The 12,288-nt window shown below is 43.5% G+C and overlaps 1 protein-coding gene across 1 annotated transcript; it reads left to right on the top strand.

Annotated features, from left to right (window-relative positions):
• The first annotated feature begins 5,167 nt into the window (after positions 1 to 5,167).
• Positions 5,168 to 6,903, top strand: LOC306929020 (uncharacterized protein). The gene has a single exon (XM_079509356.1). The coding sequence runs from the start codon at positions 5,618 to 5,620 to the stop codon at positions 6,374 to 6,376; it is 759 nt and encodes a 252-aa protein (XP_079365482.1). The 5' UTR covers positions 5,168 to 5,617; the 3' UTR covers positions 6,377 to 6,903.
• Positions 6,904 to 12,288: the final 5,385 nt, after the last annotated feature.

Here is a 12,288-nt window from a genome sequence, read left to right as displayed (position 1 = left end):
GTTTTTGTTGACCAGTGAGGAGATCCTGTAGAGGAATCTTGTTCTATGGTTGACTTTTTTGATTACGTTGGTGGCCATTTTATCACCGGAAAGATTAGCCTCCAGGATGGAACCTAGGTAGGTAATTTCATCTTTACGTGTGATAACATTGTCACCCACTCTAACCAAGAAGCCATTTGCCTTGCTGAGATTACTAATAGAGCCAAAGATACAAATGCTTTTTATTAAACAACGCGGGATGCAGCAATGCTAATCGCTGTACCAGCACATTTCTAACACCCGTGGGACAAATTGTGAGTACTTTATATTTGAAAACGGAATGTTTATATACACGTTTGGACTGTAAATGTAGCGATCGCGTAAAACAGGCTGCAGTTGCGTCATGACTGTCATGATGATTATCATGGCAGCCATGTTTCAGGGCTAGTGTAGTCCCAAAGTGACTGCAAAATGCTGCCAGTGTATGAAAAAAGCTTTATGCCCTGTATAACATAACGATGCAATGCGACATACCGTAGCTCTGTTTACAAAACGCTGTACTGTGTACGTACCCCCTACAACTGTATTATACTTTCCCCATTTTCAACTGTTTTTATATTTTGACACTTGCACTTTGTTTTCTCATGCCAATAAAGCTCCTTTGAATTGAATTGAATTCATTCATTCAAGGTGTATTTATTCTCGAAATTACACTGAGTAATCAAACTCATTTTCAGTGTCGTCGAGTAATTGTGTGTGTGTGTGTGTGTGTGCACGTGTGCGTGCGTGCGTGCATGTCATAGTTATATGCTCGTGAAAATTGCCGCAAGTCTTTGAATAGCCTACAAATATTTTTTAAAGCGAACATTTTTAACTAAAATCTTTGCTTCTGGGGAGACCCTAGAATAAAAGTATTCGAGATTGGGGTCGTTGGGGTCGGCAGCCAGATATTATCTCTGGGGGTCCTTCCTTACATGAAAAGGTTTGAGCACCACTGATATTAAGCAACATATAGTTTTTCAGAAAACTGTTGGGATTTAGAAGACATTAAGTAGAATTGGCCACAAGCATCCCCTCCATCCAGCATGCAAGTGCGTGTGCATGTGTGTTGTGGGGCCCACTTCTAAAAATCAGACCCGTCTGAAGTGAGTGGTGCAAAAAACTCAGCTTCCCATCATGCACCTGTGCACAGTGTGAAGCTCAACAGCCACTTGTTGTCACCTGTTGTCACCTGTTGGTACCCTTAACATACATACCGGTATGTCTGTCTGTCTGTCTGATTTTATTCTGTAGGCTATGTAACACCCATTTTAGTGATTTTACACACAATGTTACTCACACAAAAATGTGACTATACTTCTTCCACCACTGTCTCCTCTCCACATGTTCATGGATGCATCTTATTCTTATTCTATAATAACATCAATTGTCTGTCTGTCTGTCTGTCTGTCTGTCTGTCTGTCTGTCTGTCCTTCGTGTCTGGCCATCCTCTAGTCTAGTCTATATCATGTCTTTCCAGTGGTTGGTGCAGGAGAGTGCAGCAGCATTTTGCCCGGCCAGGTCATCTCCAGTACATTGTGGAGCATACAGTAGCTACATCTCATGATGTGTTCCATTGTTTGTGGTTTGATGTCCTTCACCGACCCGCAGACGGTTCAAAGTTTTCCAGACAGCCCAAGGTTGGTCATGGCCAGTTGCGAGGCATTCATCTGGGCTGATGCCTCTCTCTGTCCATTGGGTTGTCTGGCTGCCCAGGCTGTTCCCATGGTTGTGCCACTCTGCAATCCTGGCAACAGATGGTGTGGTCTCCAGTTCTGCAGTGGCATCCAGGAAGCTACTTCTGGACCTGAGCCGTTTCTGCGGGGTAAAGTGTTCGTGGAGTGAGTGCCGGATGTCATGGGCCATTTGACCTGCTTTGTGCGCTCGGCTTTAGCGGTGACTACTCTGCTCTGGTGACTGCTCTGTGCTCTGACTGTCTGTCACTGTCAGTCAGACAGTCTGGCTAGCTGGCTGGCTGCAGGCTACAGGTTGTTTTCATGGCCACAGACAATCTTATGATCATCTATTGACAATCATAAATGTATGTCATACTCTTCTGTATTGTGTCGGATCCATCTGCAGTTTGTATGTATGTCAGTGTATATCCACCAGGCACCAGTGGTGGAAAGTAACTAAGTAATCAATTGTACTCAAGTACTAAGCAAATATTGTACGTTTTACTTAGTTACGATGTCATAGTTACTTTGTAGATTTAGATTACACATTAACCACTTAAGCTCTATAGTTCGGCTATTCGAAAATAGCCGATCGACAAGCTCACAGCATGTAGGATCGCCAAGCTTTTAGATCTGCTATTTTCAAAAGATGTTTATACATTTTGAAAACTTGAAATGGGATATTCTACATAATGAGTACTTTTACTTTTGGTACTTTAAGTTTAGTTTGATGCCAATACTTTTGTGCTTTTACTACAGCAAATTCTGAATACCAGACTTTTACGTTGTAACTGTAAGTATGTCTGCATTGTGGTATTGATACTTTTACTCAAGTAAAAATGTGACTATACTTCTTCCACCACTGTCCCTGCACTGGACCAAGGCTACCTGCCTCTGCCTGCCTGCACCCTGCCTTGTCTGTCTGTCTGTCTGTCTGTCTGATTTTATTATGTAGGCTATGTAACACCCATTTTAGTGATTTTCTTTTCATCACTTAGATTTTTATTAATTTTTTGAACAAACAAACAATGGCAAAAGACAAACACAGCACAAACAAACATGAAAAAGAAAAATAAATAAAATCGACAATGCGTATCAAACCTTGCTTATTACTTTACATATTCCTAGACATGTTCTGTTGTTCCTCATTCCTCCATGCCCTCATTGTTCATTTTAGTGATTTTACACACAATGTTACTCACACAAAAATGTGACTATACTTCTTCCACCACTGTCTCCTCTCCACAATATGTCTGTCTGTGTATGAGACTCTGTGGGGAGAGCCAAAGTCAGATGTGATCTGCACCAGTCTGTGTACACAGCAAGAGCGTGTCTTATTACACAATAAGGATTAAACCATGTATGAACCACATATAGGTTACGGTGGGATATACTTAGCTGTGACTCGCTTTTAAGTGTGTCATTGTTACATTGTGGGGAGGCATTACATGCAGTGTTACTATGATTGATGACATAATGGTGCCATTTGTCACAACGGATCATGTTTCACTTTCCACCCAGCAGCACTGACAACAACAGCGGGAGCAACCATTCACTTATAGGAAGAGGGGGGAGAAATATCTTTAACCACATGATCATGAAGCCTCATCAACCACATGATCATTGATCATTTAACCCTCTATTCTAGGGGCAAACATTATTCGAAAATAGCAGATCTACAAGCTCACAATGTGTCACATTGCAACAAGATGTGAGCATGTAGATCTGCTATTTCATTTTTTAGTAAGATATGTGGTGTATATAGAGCAAGAAAAGGAGGGGGGGCTAGTGTAGACAACTGGGTGACTCTGGTCAAATAATATAGGGTTAATAAAACTAGATTTGTGAATCAATGATTTACAATTTTTACATTATACAACAATAGAATAGTGTAAAAAAATAAATCACACCCGTGTGATCTGAGTGGTGCAACTCCGTGTGGGGGTCCCCGAAACTTCCAGACACACAGGAACGTGCCCAGGGTGCCGGCCCGGTTCCGGCGAGCCACCCCGCATCCGAAACGGGCGAGAAATGACAGAGTTACTGCAGCAGACAACTCTCTCTCTCTCTCATGCACGCTCCACATTGTAATTAGCAGGCAACAGTGCAACACTACTCTCTCTCTGTTTCTAGCACAACAGCGCCACTTTTCCCCCTATTGGTACCCTAAACATAGGGACATACGGACATAGGGATGGACATAGGGACGGACATTGATGTTCCATGGAGTGGCTGCACCACAAAAAACCCAGGCAAATAGGAATGCAATTTTCAACCAATAAATTCTATGTACAATCAAATAGACTCAAGTATATTATCTGTATGTCACTGATGGCTCCCATGTGGATTGACTTCCATTATAAAATTAAAGTTATATAGTTTGGAGATAGCCTACTTCTGTCAAGAACTTCTGACACGGATCGGTCCAGAGCTTTGTGAGATCAGCTCCAGACACACAGACTGACCCTCTTACAGATGTCTAGCCTCCTGCAGAGGGGTATGTGTGGTGTTATACCTCCTGCCTACTGGCAGTGTACAATGACATTTGGTGCTTTGATTATTGAGGGGTGCTAGCCCCTCATACAGATTTAATGTTTGTGTTTAGTTCAATGTTTGTTTTAAAAACACCATTGACAATGAAGAGAAATTAATGTTTGTTTTGTCCCTAACACAAACATTAAATCCCATTAACAATAACTTAATGGGATTGTTAATATTATCACCTAATCACAGCAACATGAGTTAGACTTTAATATATTAGAGTTAGATTAATATAGGTTACATGTAAAACATACCTGTATGTATTATAGTTTGAGTCCTCGATGTTGTAAGATGATAAGAGCGCCCCTCACTTCACACGGGTGTGATATTTACAAAACATACGCCCGATATATGCTCACAATGTGACCTGATCGGATCTGTGATATGCTATTTTGAAACATTTTTATACATTTGAAATCTTGTGAAATGGGACATTCTGCTTGATTGATTGAAATATTTATTAACAGTTTGCAGAATTACAGTACATTTCAAGCACAAACTCAATACAAAGACTGTTAACTGTGAGTGGACGACCCAATTAAGCATTACACTTGTTACACTGTCAGTACTCAAATATACAGAAAAGTGAATATATGTGAATATGAACAGATTGTGGTATTAGTACTTTTACTAGTACATCTTCCACAAGACACCACTGACATAGCCTCACAGACTCTCTCAGACCCATTTTGTGTACAGCTAGGCTCGGGTCCTACAGAGCCATTGAGCCACACCATGAAAACTGTTGTAAACACTGAACACCCCTACATGACAGCAATGGCATGGATCATTCCAACTCCATCTTAAACCAGTGTAAATATCAACCGTGTGATGTCGACCGAAAACCCCTACATGAAAGCAGTGGAATGGAACATTCCGGCTCCATATAACACTGTGTAACCGTCAGTAATCTCAGTTGTGTTTGTTGGTAGTGAGACAGAAGGAGCTTATGTTATAGATCTTAGACACATACAAAAAAACAGGTTTGATTCAGTCAGAAGAAGCTAAAACAAACACAACCGCGCCCCTTTTACGACACAAACACTGCAGAGAGAAATCTTTATTTGTAGTATTTCTTTTTCAGAAAAGGCAGCAGAAGACGATTGTATAGCAGCAGACATAAGAGGGTGTGTGTGTGTGAGCTTGGAATAAAGCTGCTTTAAGGGCCAGGCAGACAAGGGGGAGCCAGAGCAGGATATGTGCTGTCTAAGGCCTGTGGTGACAAAAAAAACCCACAGGACAGTAAAAAGGTAGACTCGGACGGGGGTTCGGGGGCTTATCCGTGACCCCCTTGATCCCTGAATTCAGCCCCCGAGCAACAAGAGTTGAATTAATTCTTTGTTTAGCCGGAGAGGAGCATGTGAAGAGACAGCCAGGGGCCAATGGTGTCAGAGGAAGAAGACAGTATGTGTGGAAAGTCCATGTTGTGCCACTGGCAGCCTGGTGGCAGACACCACCAGCTGCAGCCACAATGGAACCAGAGAGGAGGAAGCAGTAAGAAATGGTCCAAGGCTGTCAGGGGACGGCAGCAGCAGCAGGCCCCAGTAGGGGCCAGTCGTGGGAGGAAGAGAGGACAGCGCAGCCATCATCACCAGCATCCCCACTCCTACCTTCATCATCACCATCATCATCATCATCAGCCCAGACACTTCCACAGCAGCGGGGCGTCAGGTCGGTCCCTCCGGCCCTTCAACGTGAAGGGGAACCGGGCAGCGAGAGGCATGTGCGCCCCAAAGAACACTAACCAGTTCCTGATGCACGAGAAGTACCAGTTCATGAAGATGCGCTCGGACTCTACGGGGACCGACAGCAGCTCCGACAGCGAGCTGGAGCTGACGGACATGGACTCGTACCTGCACGTTCTGGAGAACGCCAGGGGCGCCCTGCCGGACGACAACTCTGGCCTGGAGCACCACTACTCCCCGTCCCAGTGGTCGCCCCGACCCAGGCAACACGGTCCGCTCCACGTTTTCACCGTGCAGGCCACGGACATACTGTCCCTCAAGGAGGCCTGGCACTGTCCCCATCAGGAGGACAGCATGCAGTACTTCCCCTCCGAGGACGACGTCCTCCAGAGTGAACAGTTCATGCAGAAGGACTTCAATGAGTTCTGTGACACTTTGACCGACGACACTGCCTGAAAACACCATGTTTTAACTTCTGGACATGTTTGTTTGTTTGTTTTTCTAGGCATTCTTGTTGTTGTTGTTTTTTTTACAATGAAGATGCATTTCAACAAAGACATGAGGAGGTAAGACTTTAAATCAGAGGCCATTAATGACTGGAAAACATAAATTATGGATAATGTGTATGATAGCCTATAGTACATTAACATAACTGGTTATTTATTATATGTAATAATGACTATTTTACACAACTTAGCAAAGGTAACAATTAGATTTCCCCCCTCTGGGATCAATAAAGAAGGTCTATCTATCTATTGATCTAGATGTTGTTTTCACTTCTTTCTTTTTTTAGATTAGTTTTGTAAACAGAGACAGGAAGGGTGGGAGGGAGGCGGGGGGGTGTGACATGCAGCAAAGAGCTTTTGGTCAGATTGAAACCCTGGCCAGCTGCAGAAAGGCTGGTCCTAATATATGTATCTACATGTATGCACTCTTCACTGATCTGGGGGGGGGGGGGGGATTGGGGGGGGGGGGGGGGGGGGGGGGCGTGTCGTCTCCCCCTCCTTTTTTCCATATTTGACCAGCGATTGTATTTTAACTGTGTTTTATTACTCGGTAAAATACAGTATATCCACAGGCAGTCGTTTATTATAGTACGATAACTGCTTATTAATTGTCATTGCTGTCACGCAGAAAGACATTGCATCTCCAACTTCCCCCCCCCCCCCCCCGCAAACACAAAAGTATTGAGAATTGATCCACAACCTCACAGCTTGTACATTGGCTATTTTTCACAATTTTACAATGTTTTTTTAAACATTAAAAAAATAAAAATAAATAAAAACAGTTTTGGACATACAAGGTTTCCAACCAACAGCTATTATGCATTTACAATGTCATTTAAGGTGCTATACTTTGTCAGTTGTGTTGTAATGGCCTCTCATTTAAAGGTGTTTTTGACATGTACAGGTGCAGATAGATGGCGGCACACACAGCAGTGTTGCTAGAACGGTGTCATTTTGTTGGAGTGTGTGTGTGTTGTGTAAAATGGTGGTCTGTTGATGTTTCATGCAGAGGAGGTGGGCCGAGCTGTGTGGGAGTGAGCCACAGTAGCCAACCAGCATCCAGTTGGTTGGTCTAGGCTGCAGGTGATTGGTTGATACTATCTGTCATTAATTACAAGAGCTTTTTTTTACTGTTAAAAAAAACGCAACAAATAAATTCTTGTTATTATAACTGGTCTCATTCTCTGTCTATGTGTGTTTGGTTTCTATAAATGACTTTCAGAACAAAGGAAATAGGGAGAATATGGAAGCTGATCTAAAACCCTTACCATTATATCGGTCAACACCCATAAGCCTATCTCTCTGTGTGTGTGTGTGTGTGTGTGTGCGCGCGCGCGCGCACGTGCGTGTGCATGCGTGAGCAAAGGCCCAGGCTTGAGGCATACAATATATAAATTTAACCCGTTGTGTCCCAAACCTGGTTTGAATAAACAGAACGTAAAAAAAAGAAAACTGGTTCTGTAGTAATAGGCCTACAGTATATAACAGGGTCTGCCTGTCTGTCCGAAACCAATCTAAAAAACAATCTTAATTGTGCACACTGCCACTAGGTCAATTTAGTAGGCCTACATATATTAAGCGCATAATATGTTTTATATTTTGTCAAAAATCTAACTCTAATTTTAAGAGGTAAACCATTCCCAAATTTGAAGTTGGCTGAGGTCATCGATACCCAGAAAACAATTATGAAAGCTATTTGCAAGCACCTGATTTGGTGGTCTCTTTGTTGACAGACACACAAAGACATACTATACTATACCATTAACACCAACTACTACTGCAACTACTACTACTACTACCTGAAATTCATATAGCACTTTTCTAAGTAGGCCTACTCAAGGTCGTATTTTAAGTGTGTGTGGGGGGGGGGGGGGGGGGGGGGGGGGGTACGCACTGGTACTAGACTACTGCTACTACAAGTAATTAAAAAGCTACAAACAAGTTGAAACAACTACAGCTCTTAACACTAAGGCAGAAAGATTTGACGTGATGTATATTGATTCAAATTTTGATTTAAAATTAATAATTCCAAAGGTTATTAAGATCATTTCAAAACAGAGGAGTACATGGAGAGCAGGATATGACAGGCTTCTCCAAATTTGGACTCATGCTGCCTGTCACCTTTTGATGTACTTTGTTGTTATCATGTCAAATAGGCAAAATAGAAGATCTATAGGCTTTTATCGCGCCGCCTTAAAGGTCCCTGCACACTGCTGCGTTTTTCGGATTTTTAGCAGCATTTTTTGGACGGTTTTCCGAAAAACGCGTCCAGTCTGCAAGGACGATTTGCTACTCTGCCGAAGTTTTACCTATTTTTGCCATGTTTGCCTACTGTTCACCCCTTTATCATGACATTAATAGCGACGATATGGACCATGCGGTCAAGTGTCACATTCACACACTATGGCCACACTATGTGCAAGGCACCAACGCAAAGCCACGTAGTTGGAGTAATCAGAGTTATGGGCAGTCCCTGGCACGAATGGCTTCAGTGTCTTGCTCAATGACACAACGCCAGGAGGAGTCGGGGGATTGAACCGGGAACCTTATATACGGTTCCCAGATGCTGCTGTACTCCAGAGTCCAGGGACTGCCGACGTCAGTGTAAAGTTAAACTGTGGTCAGGAGGAGGACCCTATCTGTCTTACCAGTAAAAATCTAAAGTCTAATGTAAAGACACTAACAGTCTTCTTACAGAAATACTTCTCCGTTTGAAACAACAGACTGGTTTCTATAGTCAACACCGTCTTGGAAGTCCCTGCCTACGTGCATCACGTTGGAAGTCCCTGCCTACGTGCATCACGTTGGCTTGTGGTTCAACTTTCACTGGCCATGTTTTCTTGCCAACGGCATGTGTGTGCTTGTGCACACATTGATGTGTGTCCTGATTGGCTGGTTTGTGTGCAGCCCTGGTCAAAGTTTCCGCCCCTCTGAGCAGATAGTTGTACTTTTCCACTCCTCCTCTCTCCTCTTCATTCCTCCTCTCTCCTCTCCTTTCCTCAACTCTCGTCTCCTCTACTTCTCTGTGCTCTCTTCTCCTCTCCTCTGAGCTCTCGTCTCCTTTCCTCTCCCCTGCCTTTGTCCCTCCCACCCCTCCCCCACTGTTTCTCCAACTACTCACCCATGAAGTATTCACAGATTTGCACTGCAAACACCCCCCCCCCCCCCACACACGCACGCACGCACGCTCACACACACACACACACACACACACACACACACACACACACACACACACACACACACACACACACACACACACACACACACACACACACACACACACACACACACACACACACACACACACACACACACACACACACACACACACACACACACACACACACACACACACACACACTTCGCAATGTTTTCATACTTCTAGAGTTATTAACAAGAGTGGCAAAACATTTAGCTTTAGCACAGCTAGCTCCCCGGTTTATAAATAGGCCTACCAGAGTCTAGAACACATCGACATAATATGTGGTAAGGAGGCAGTGTTTATGAGACTATACTGTAGGTGGTTAGGAAATGGGTCCTATCTTGCACCCAGTGCAAATCGATCCAAATCGCAGTGTCATTGCTGGTTTACAGTTACTGGCTTAACCAAAATCTAGGTTGTTGTTCCTGCAGAGCAGGTCTATATACTGTAGTCGTGGGTAACCCAAAAAATACTCGCCCCCATTTCTTTCATAGAACGCTCCCCCCGGTCACACACTGGCATTCCAAAACCCACTATTCTGACGCACTGCTATTGCGACGCACTCAATACTAACTCTGTCCCTAACCCTAACTGCACACGGAAGCCACATACTGTAGTGGTAGTTGCGGTGCCATTACTGAGGAATACAGTTAGGTAGAAAATTCTTAACAGATTAGCACGCACGTACGCACGCACTCACGCACACCAAGACCATCACTATGTATTGACAAACGAGTGTTGAACAGACAACATATACCGGACCACACCAACGAGTGTACAACACAAAACAAAGTGATGGTATAACCTCACATTCCTAAATGACAGAACTAGCGGCCGACATGGGGATCACGCCGATGAAATTAATTGGCCTCTGTTAACATGCTAATGCTATAGCTTATCAAGAGTTTAGTTAGATTGTGAGATTGACTGAAGGTCAACTGGTGGAAAAACACATTGAGAGAAAAGATAAGCACACGCGCTTAATCGATGTGGTATGCACCCTAACCCACTTGGCTACTGGGTCGCCCCCACGGCCCCAATGCACCCAAATTACTTCTTCAATTGTCCTGCACCTTGAGGGCCTTTTCTATGCCCAGCGTTGTGCGTTTGTGTGTACCAAATAACGATGATTTGATTGACTGAGCACGGAATGCAGATGTATGATGATGTATGACGATAAGAGCGCCCCTCACTTCACACGTGTTTTTTTGCAATGGCAGAATCATCTGGTTTCCAGGCTACACCTTGTTAGCTTACTACTCTGGCTTAACACATTTACTGCCATCAAGCATACAGTATTGCATCCTATGGTCTTTTCAGTGGTTTACACTAACCTTAAAGATTTGTTTTTGGCTTTTCTGCCTTTATTGATAGTATCAAGTGAAGACTGACAGGAAAGAGGGAGAGAGAGAAGGGGAGAGACATGCAGCAAAGGTCGTCATGAACGGGACTCGAACACGCAAAGCACTCAGGCCAACACCTATATGTGGTAAGCGCCTGGACCACTTGGCCAGCGAGCGCCTGAGGGCACTCTTCGCCAACGTATGGATGAGACTATGTTTTTAGGAGACGGATACAACCAGAAATGAACCGGACGGAAGTGAAAAGACCACTTCAATAATGCTGTCATATAAAATGCATTTATCTCGGATTATTTTCCCAGATTGCTCATTGTGGTCAAAACAAGCTATAGTCAACGGCCCATAACTAAAGAACCGATGATCACGGTTACAAAATGTATTATCCGGGTTAAAGAAAAGATGACCGTCTGCTGCTCCACACATCCTTTACATCGTGGACACAGAAGACCCGCTTAAAGTCCAGAGGTGAAAGTGCCTTCTCCGTTGTAGCCCCCACATTATGGAATGTGCTTCAGCTCTTTCTGACTCGCCCTGGTTCCGCCTTGTTTATGTTGAATTAGCTATAACATCATTTTGGGGAAAAACTAAAAACAAACATAATATATGCCCAGTCACCATGCTGCGCCTGTGATGTTCCTTTTTACTGACAACGTTTAAAATAAGAATTGAACGCACAGAATATAAATACGCAGCAACTGAAAGACACCTTATTGAGAGGATTTTTGTCCAACCACGAAACAGCAACCAATGGGTGCGAAGAGGGGCACAACAATGGGCGGGACTTGACAAAAGGGTGAATTGGCCCCTTCCATCGAGACTTTTAAATCTCGCCTTAAAGGTGTAGTGAAATGAAAATTAAGTTTTTCACACGTTTAGACCATATCCGTGGTCATCATATGGGCATACCTAACAATGGATGCCAAAACATTTGGAAAATTCTCATGTGTGTTTTTATATCAAAAGACCATAAAATGTAATTACTTCCTTAAAACGAAAAAGTGCTGCGTGATGACGTGTAGAGCTACTGTACAGTGTACACATCAATAAAAACCCATTTGATTCCCATTGCTGCACGTCCTCCAAACACAGCTGCTACCGATTACAGAAATCCTCCGTTTTTAATCCAATTCAAGATGACATCCAGACTGTGTATTAATCGTTTTCAACTTAAACATCACGCTAAAATATGTATATAGGTTGTGTACAGGTTAGGAAAAAAATCCCGCTTTTCTGCCGTCTCTCTTTGTAAACAAACCACTCTGCATACGCGTGGACCTACGTCCCATAGCCTGGAGG

Source organism: Electrona antarctica (assembly GCF_951216825.1).
Source record: "Electrona antarctica genome assembly, chromosome: 9".
Classification (NCBI taxonomy): domain Eukaryota; kingdom Metazoa; phylum Chordata; class Actinopteri; order Myctophiformes; family Myctophidae; genus Electrona; species Electrona antarctica.
This window is presented reverse-complemented; position numbering and strand designations above follow the sequence as displayed.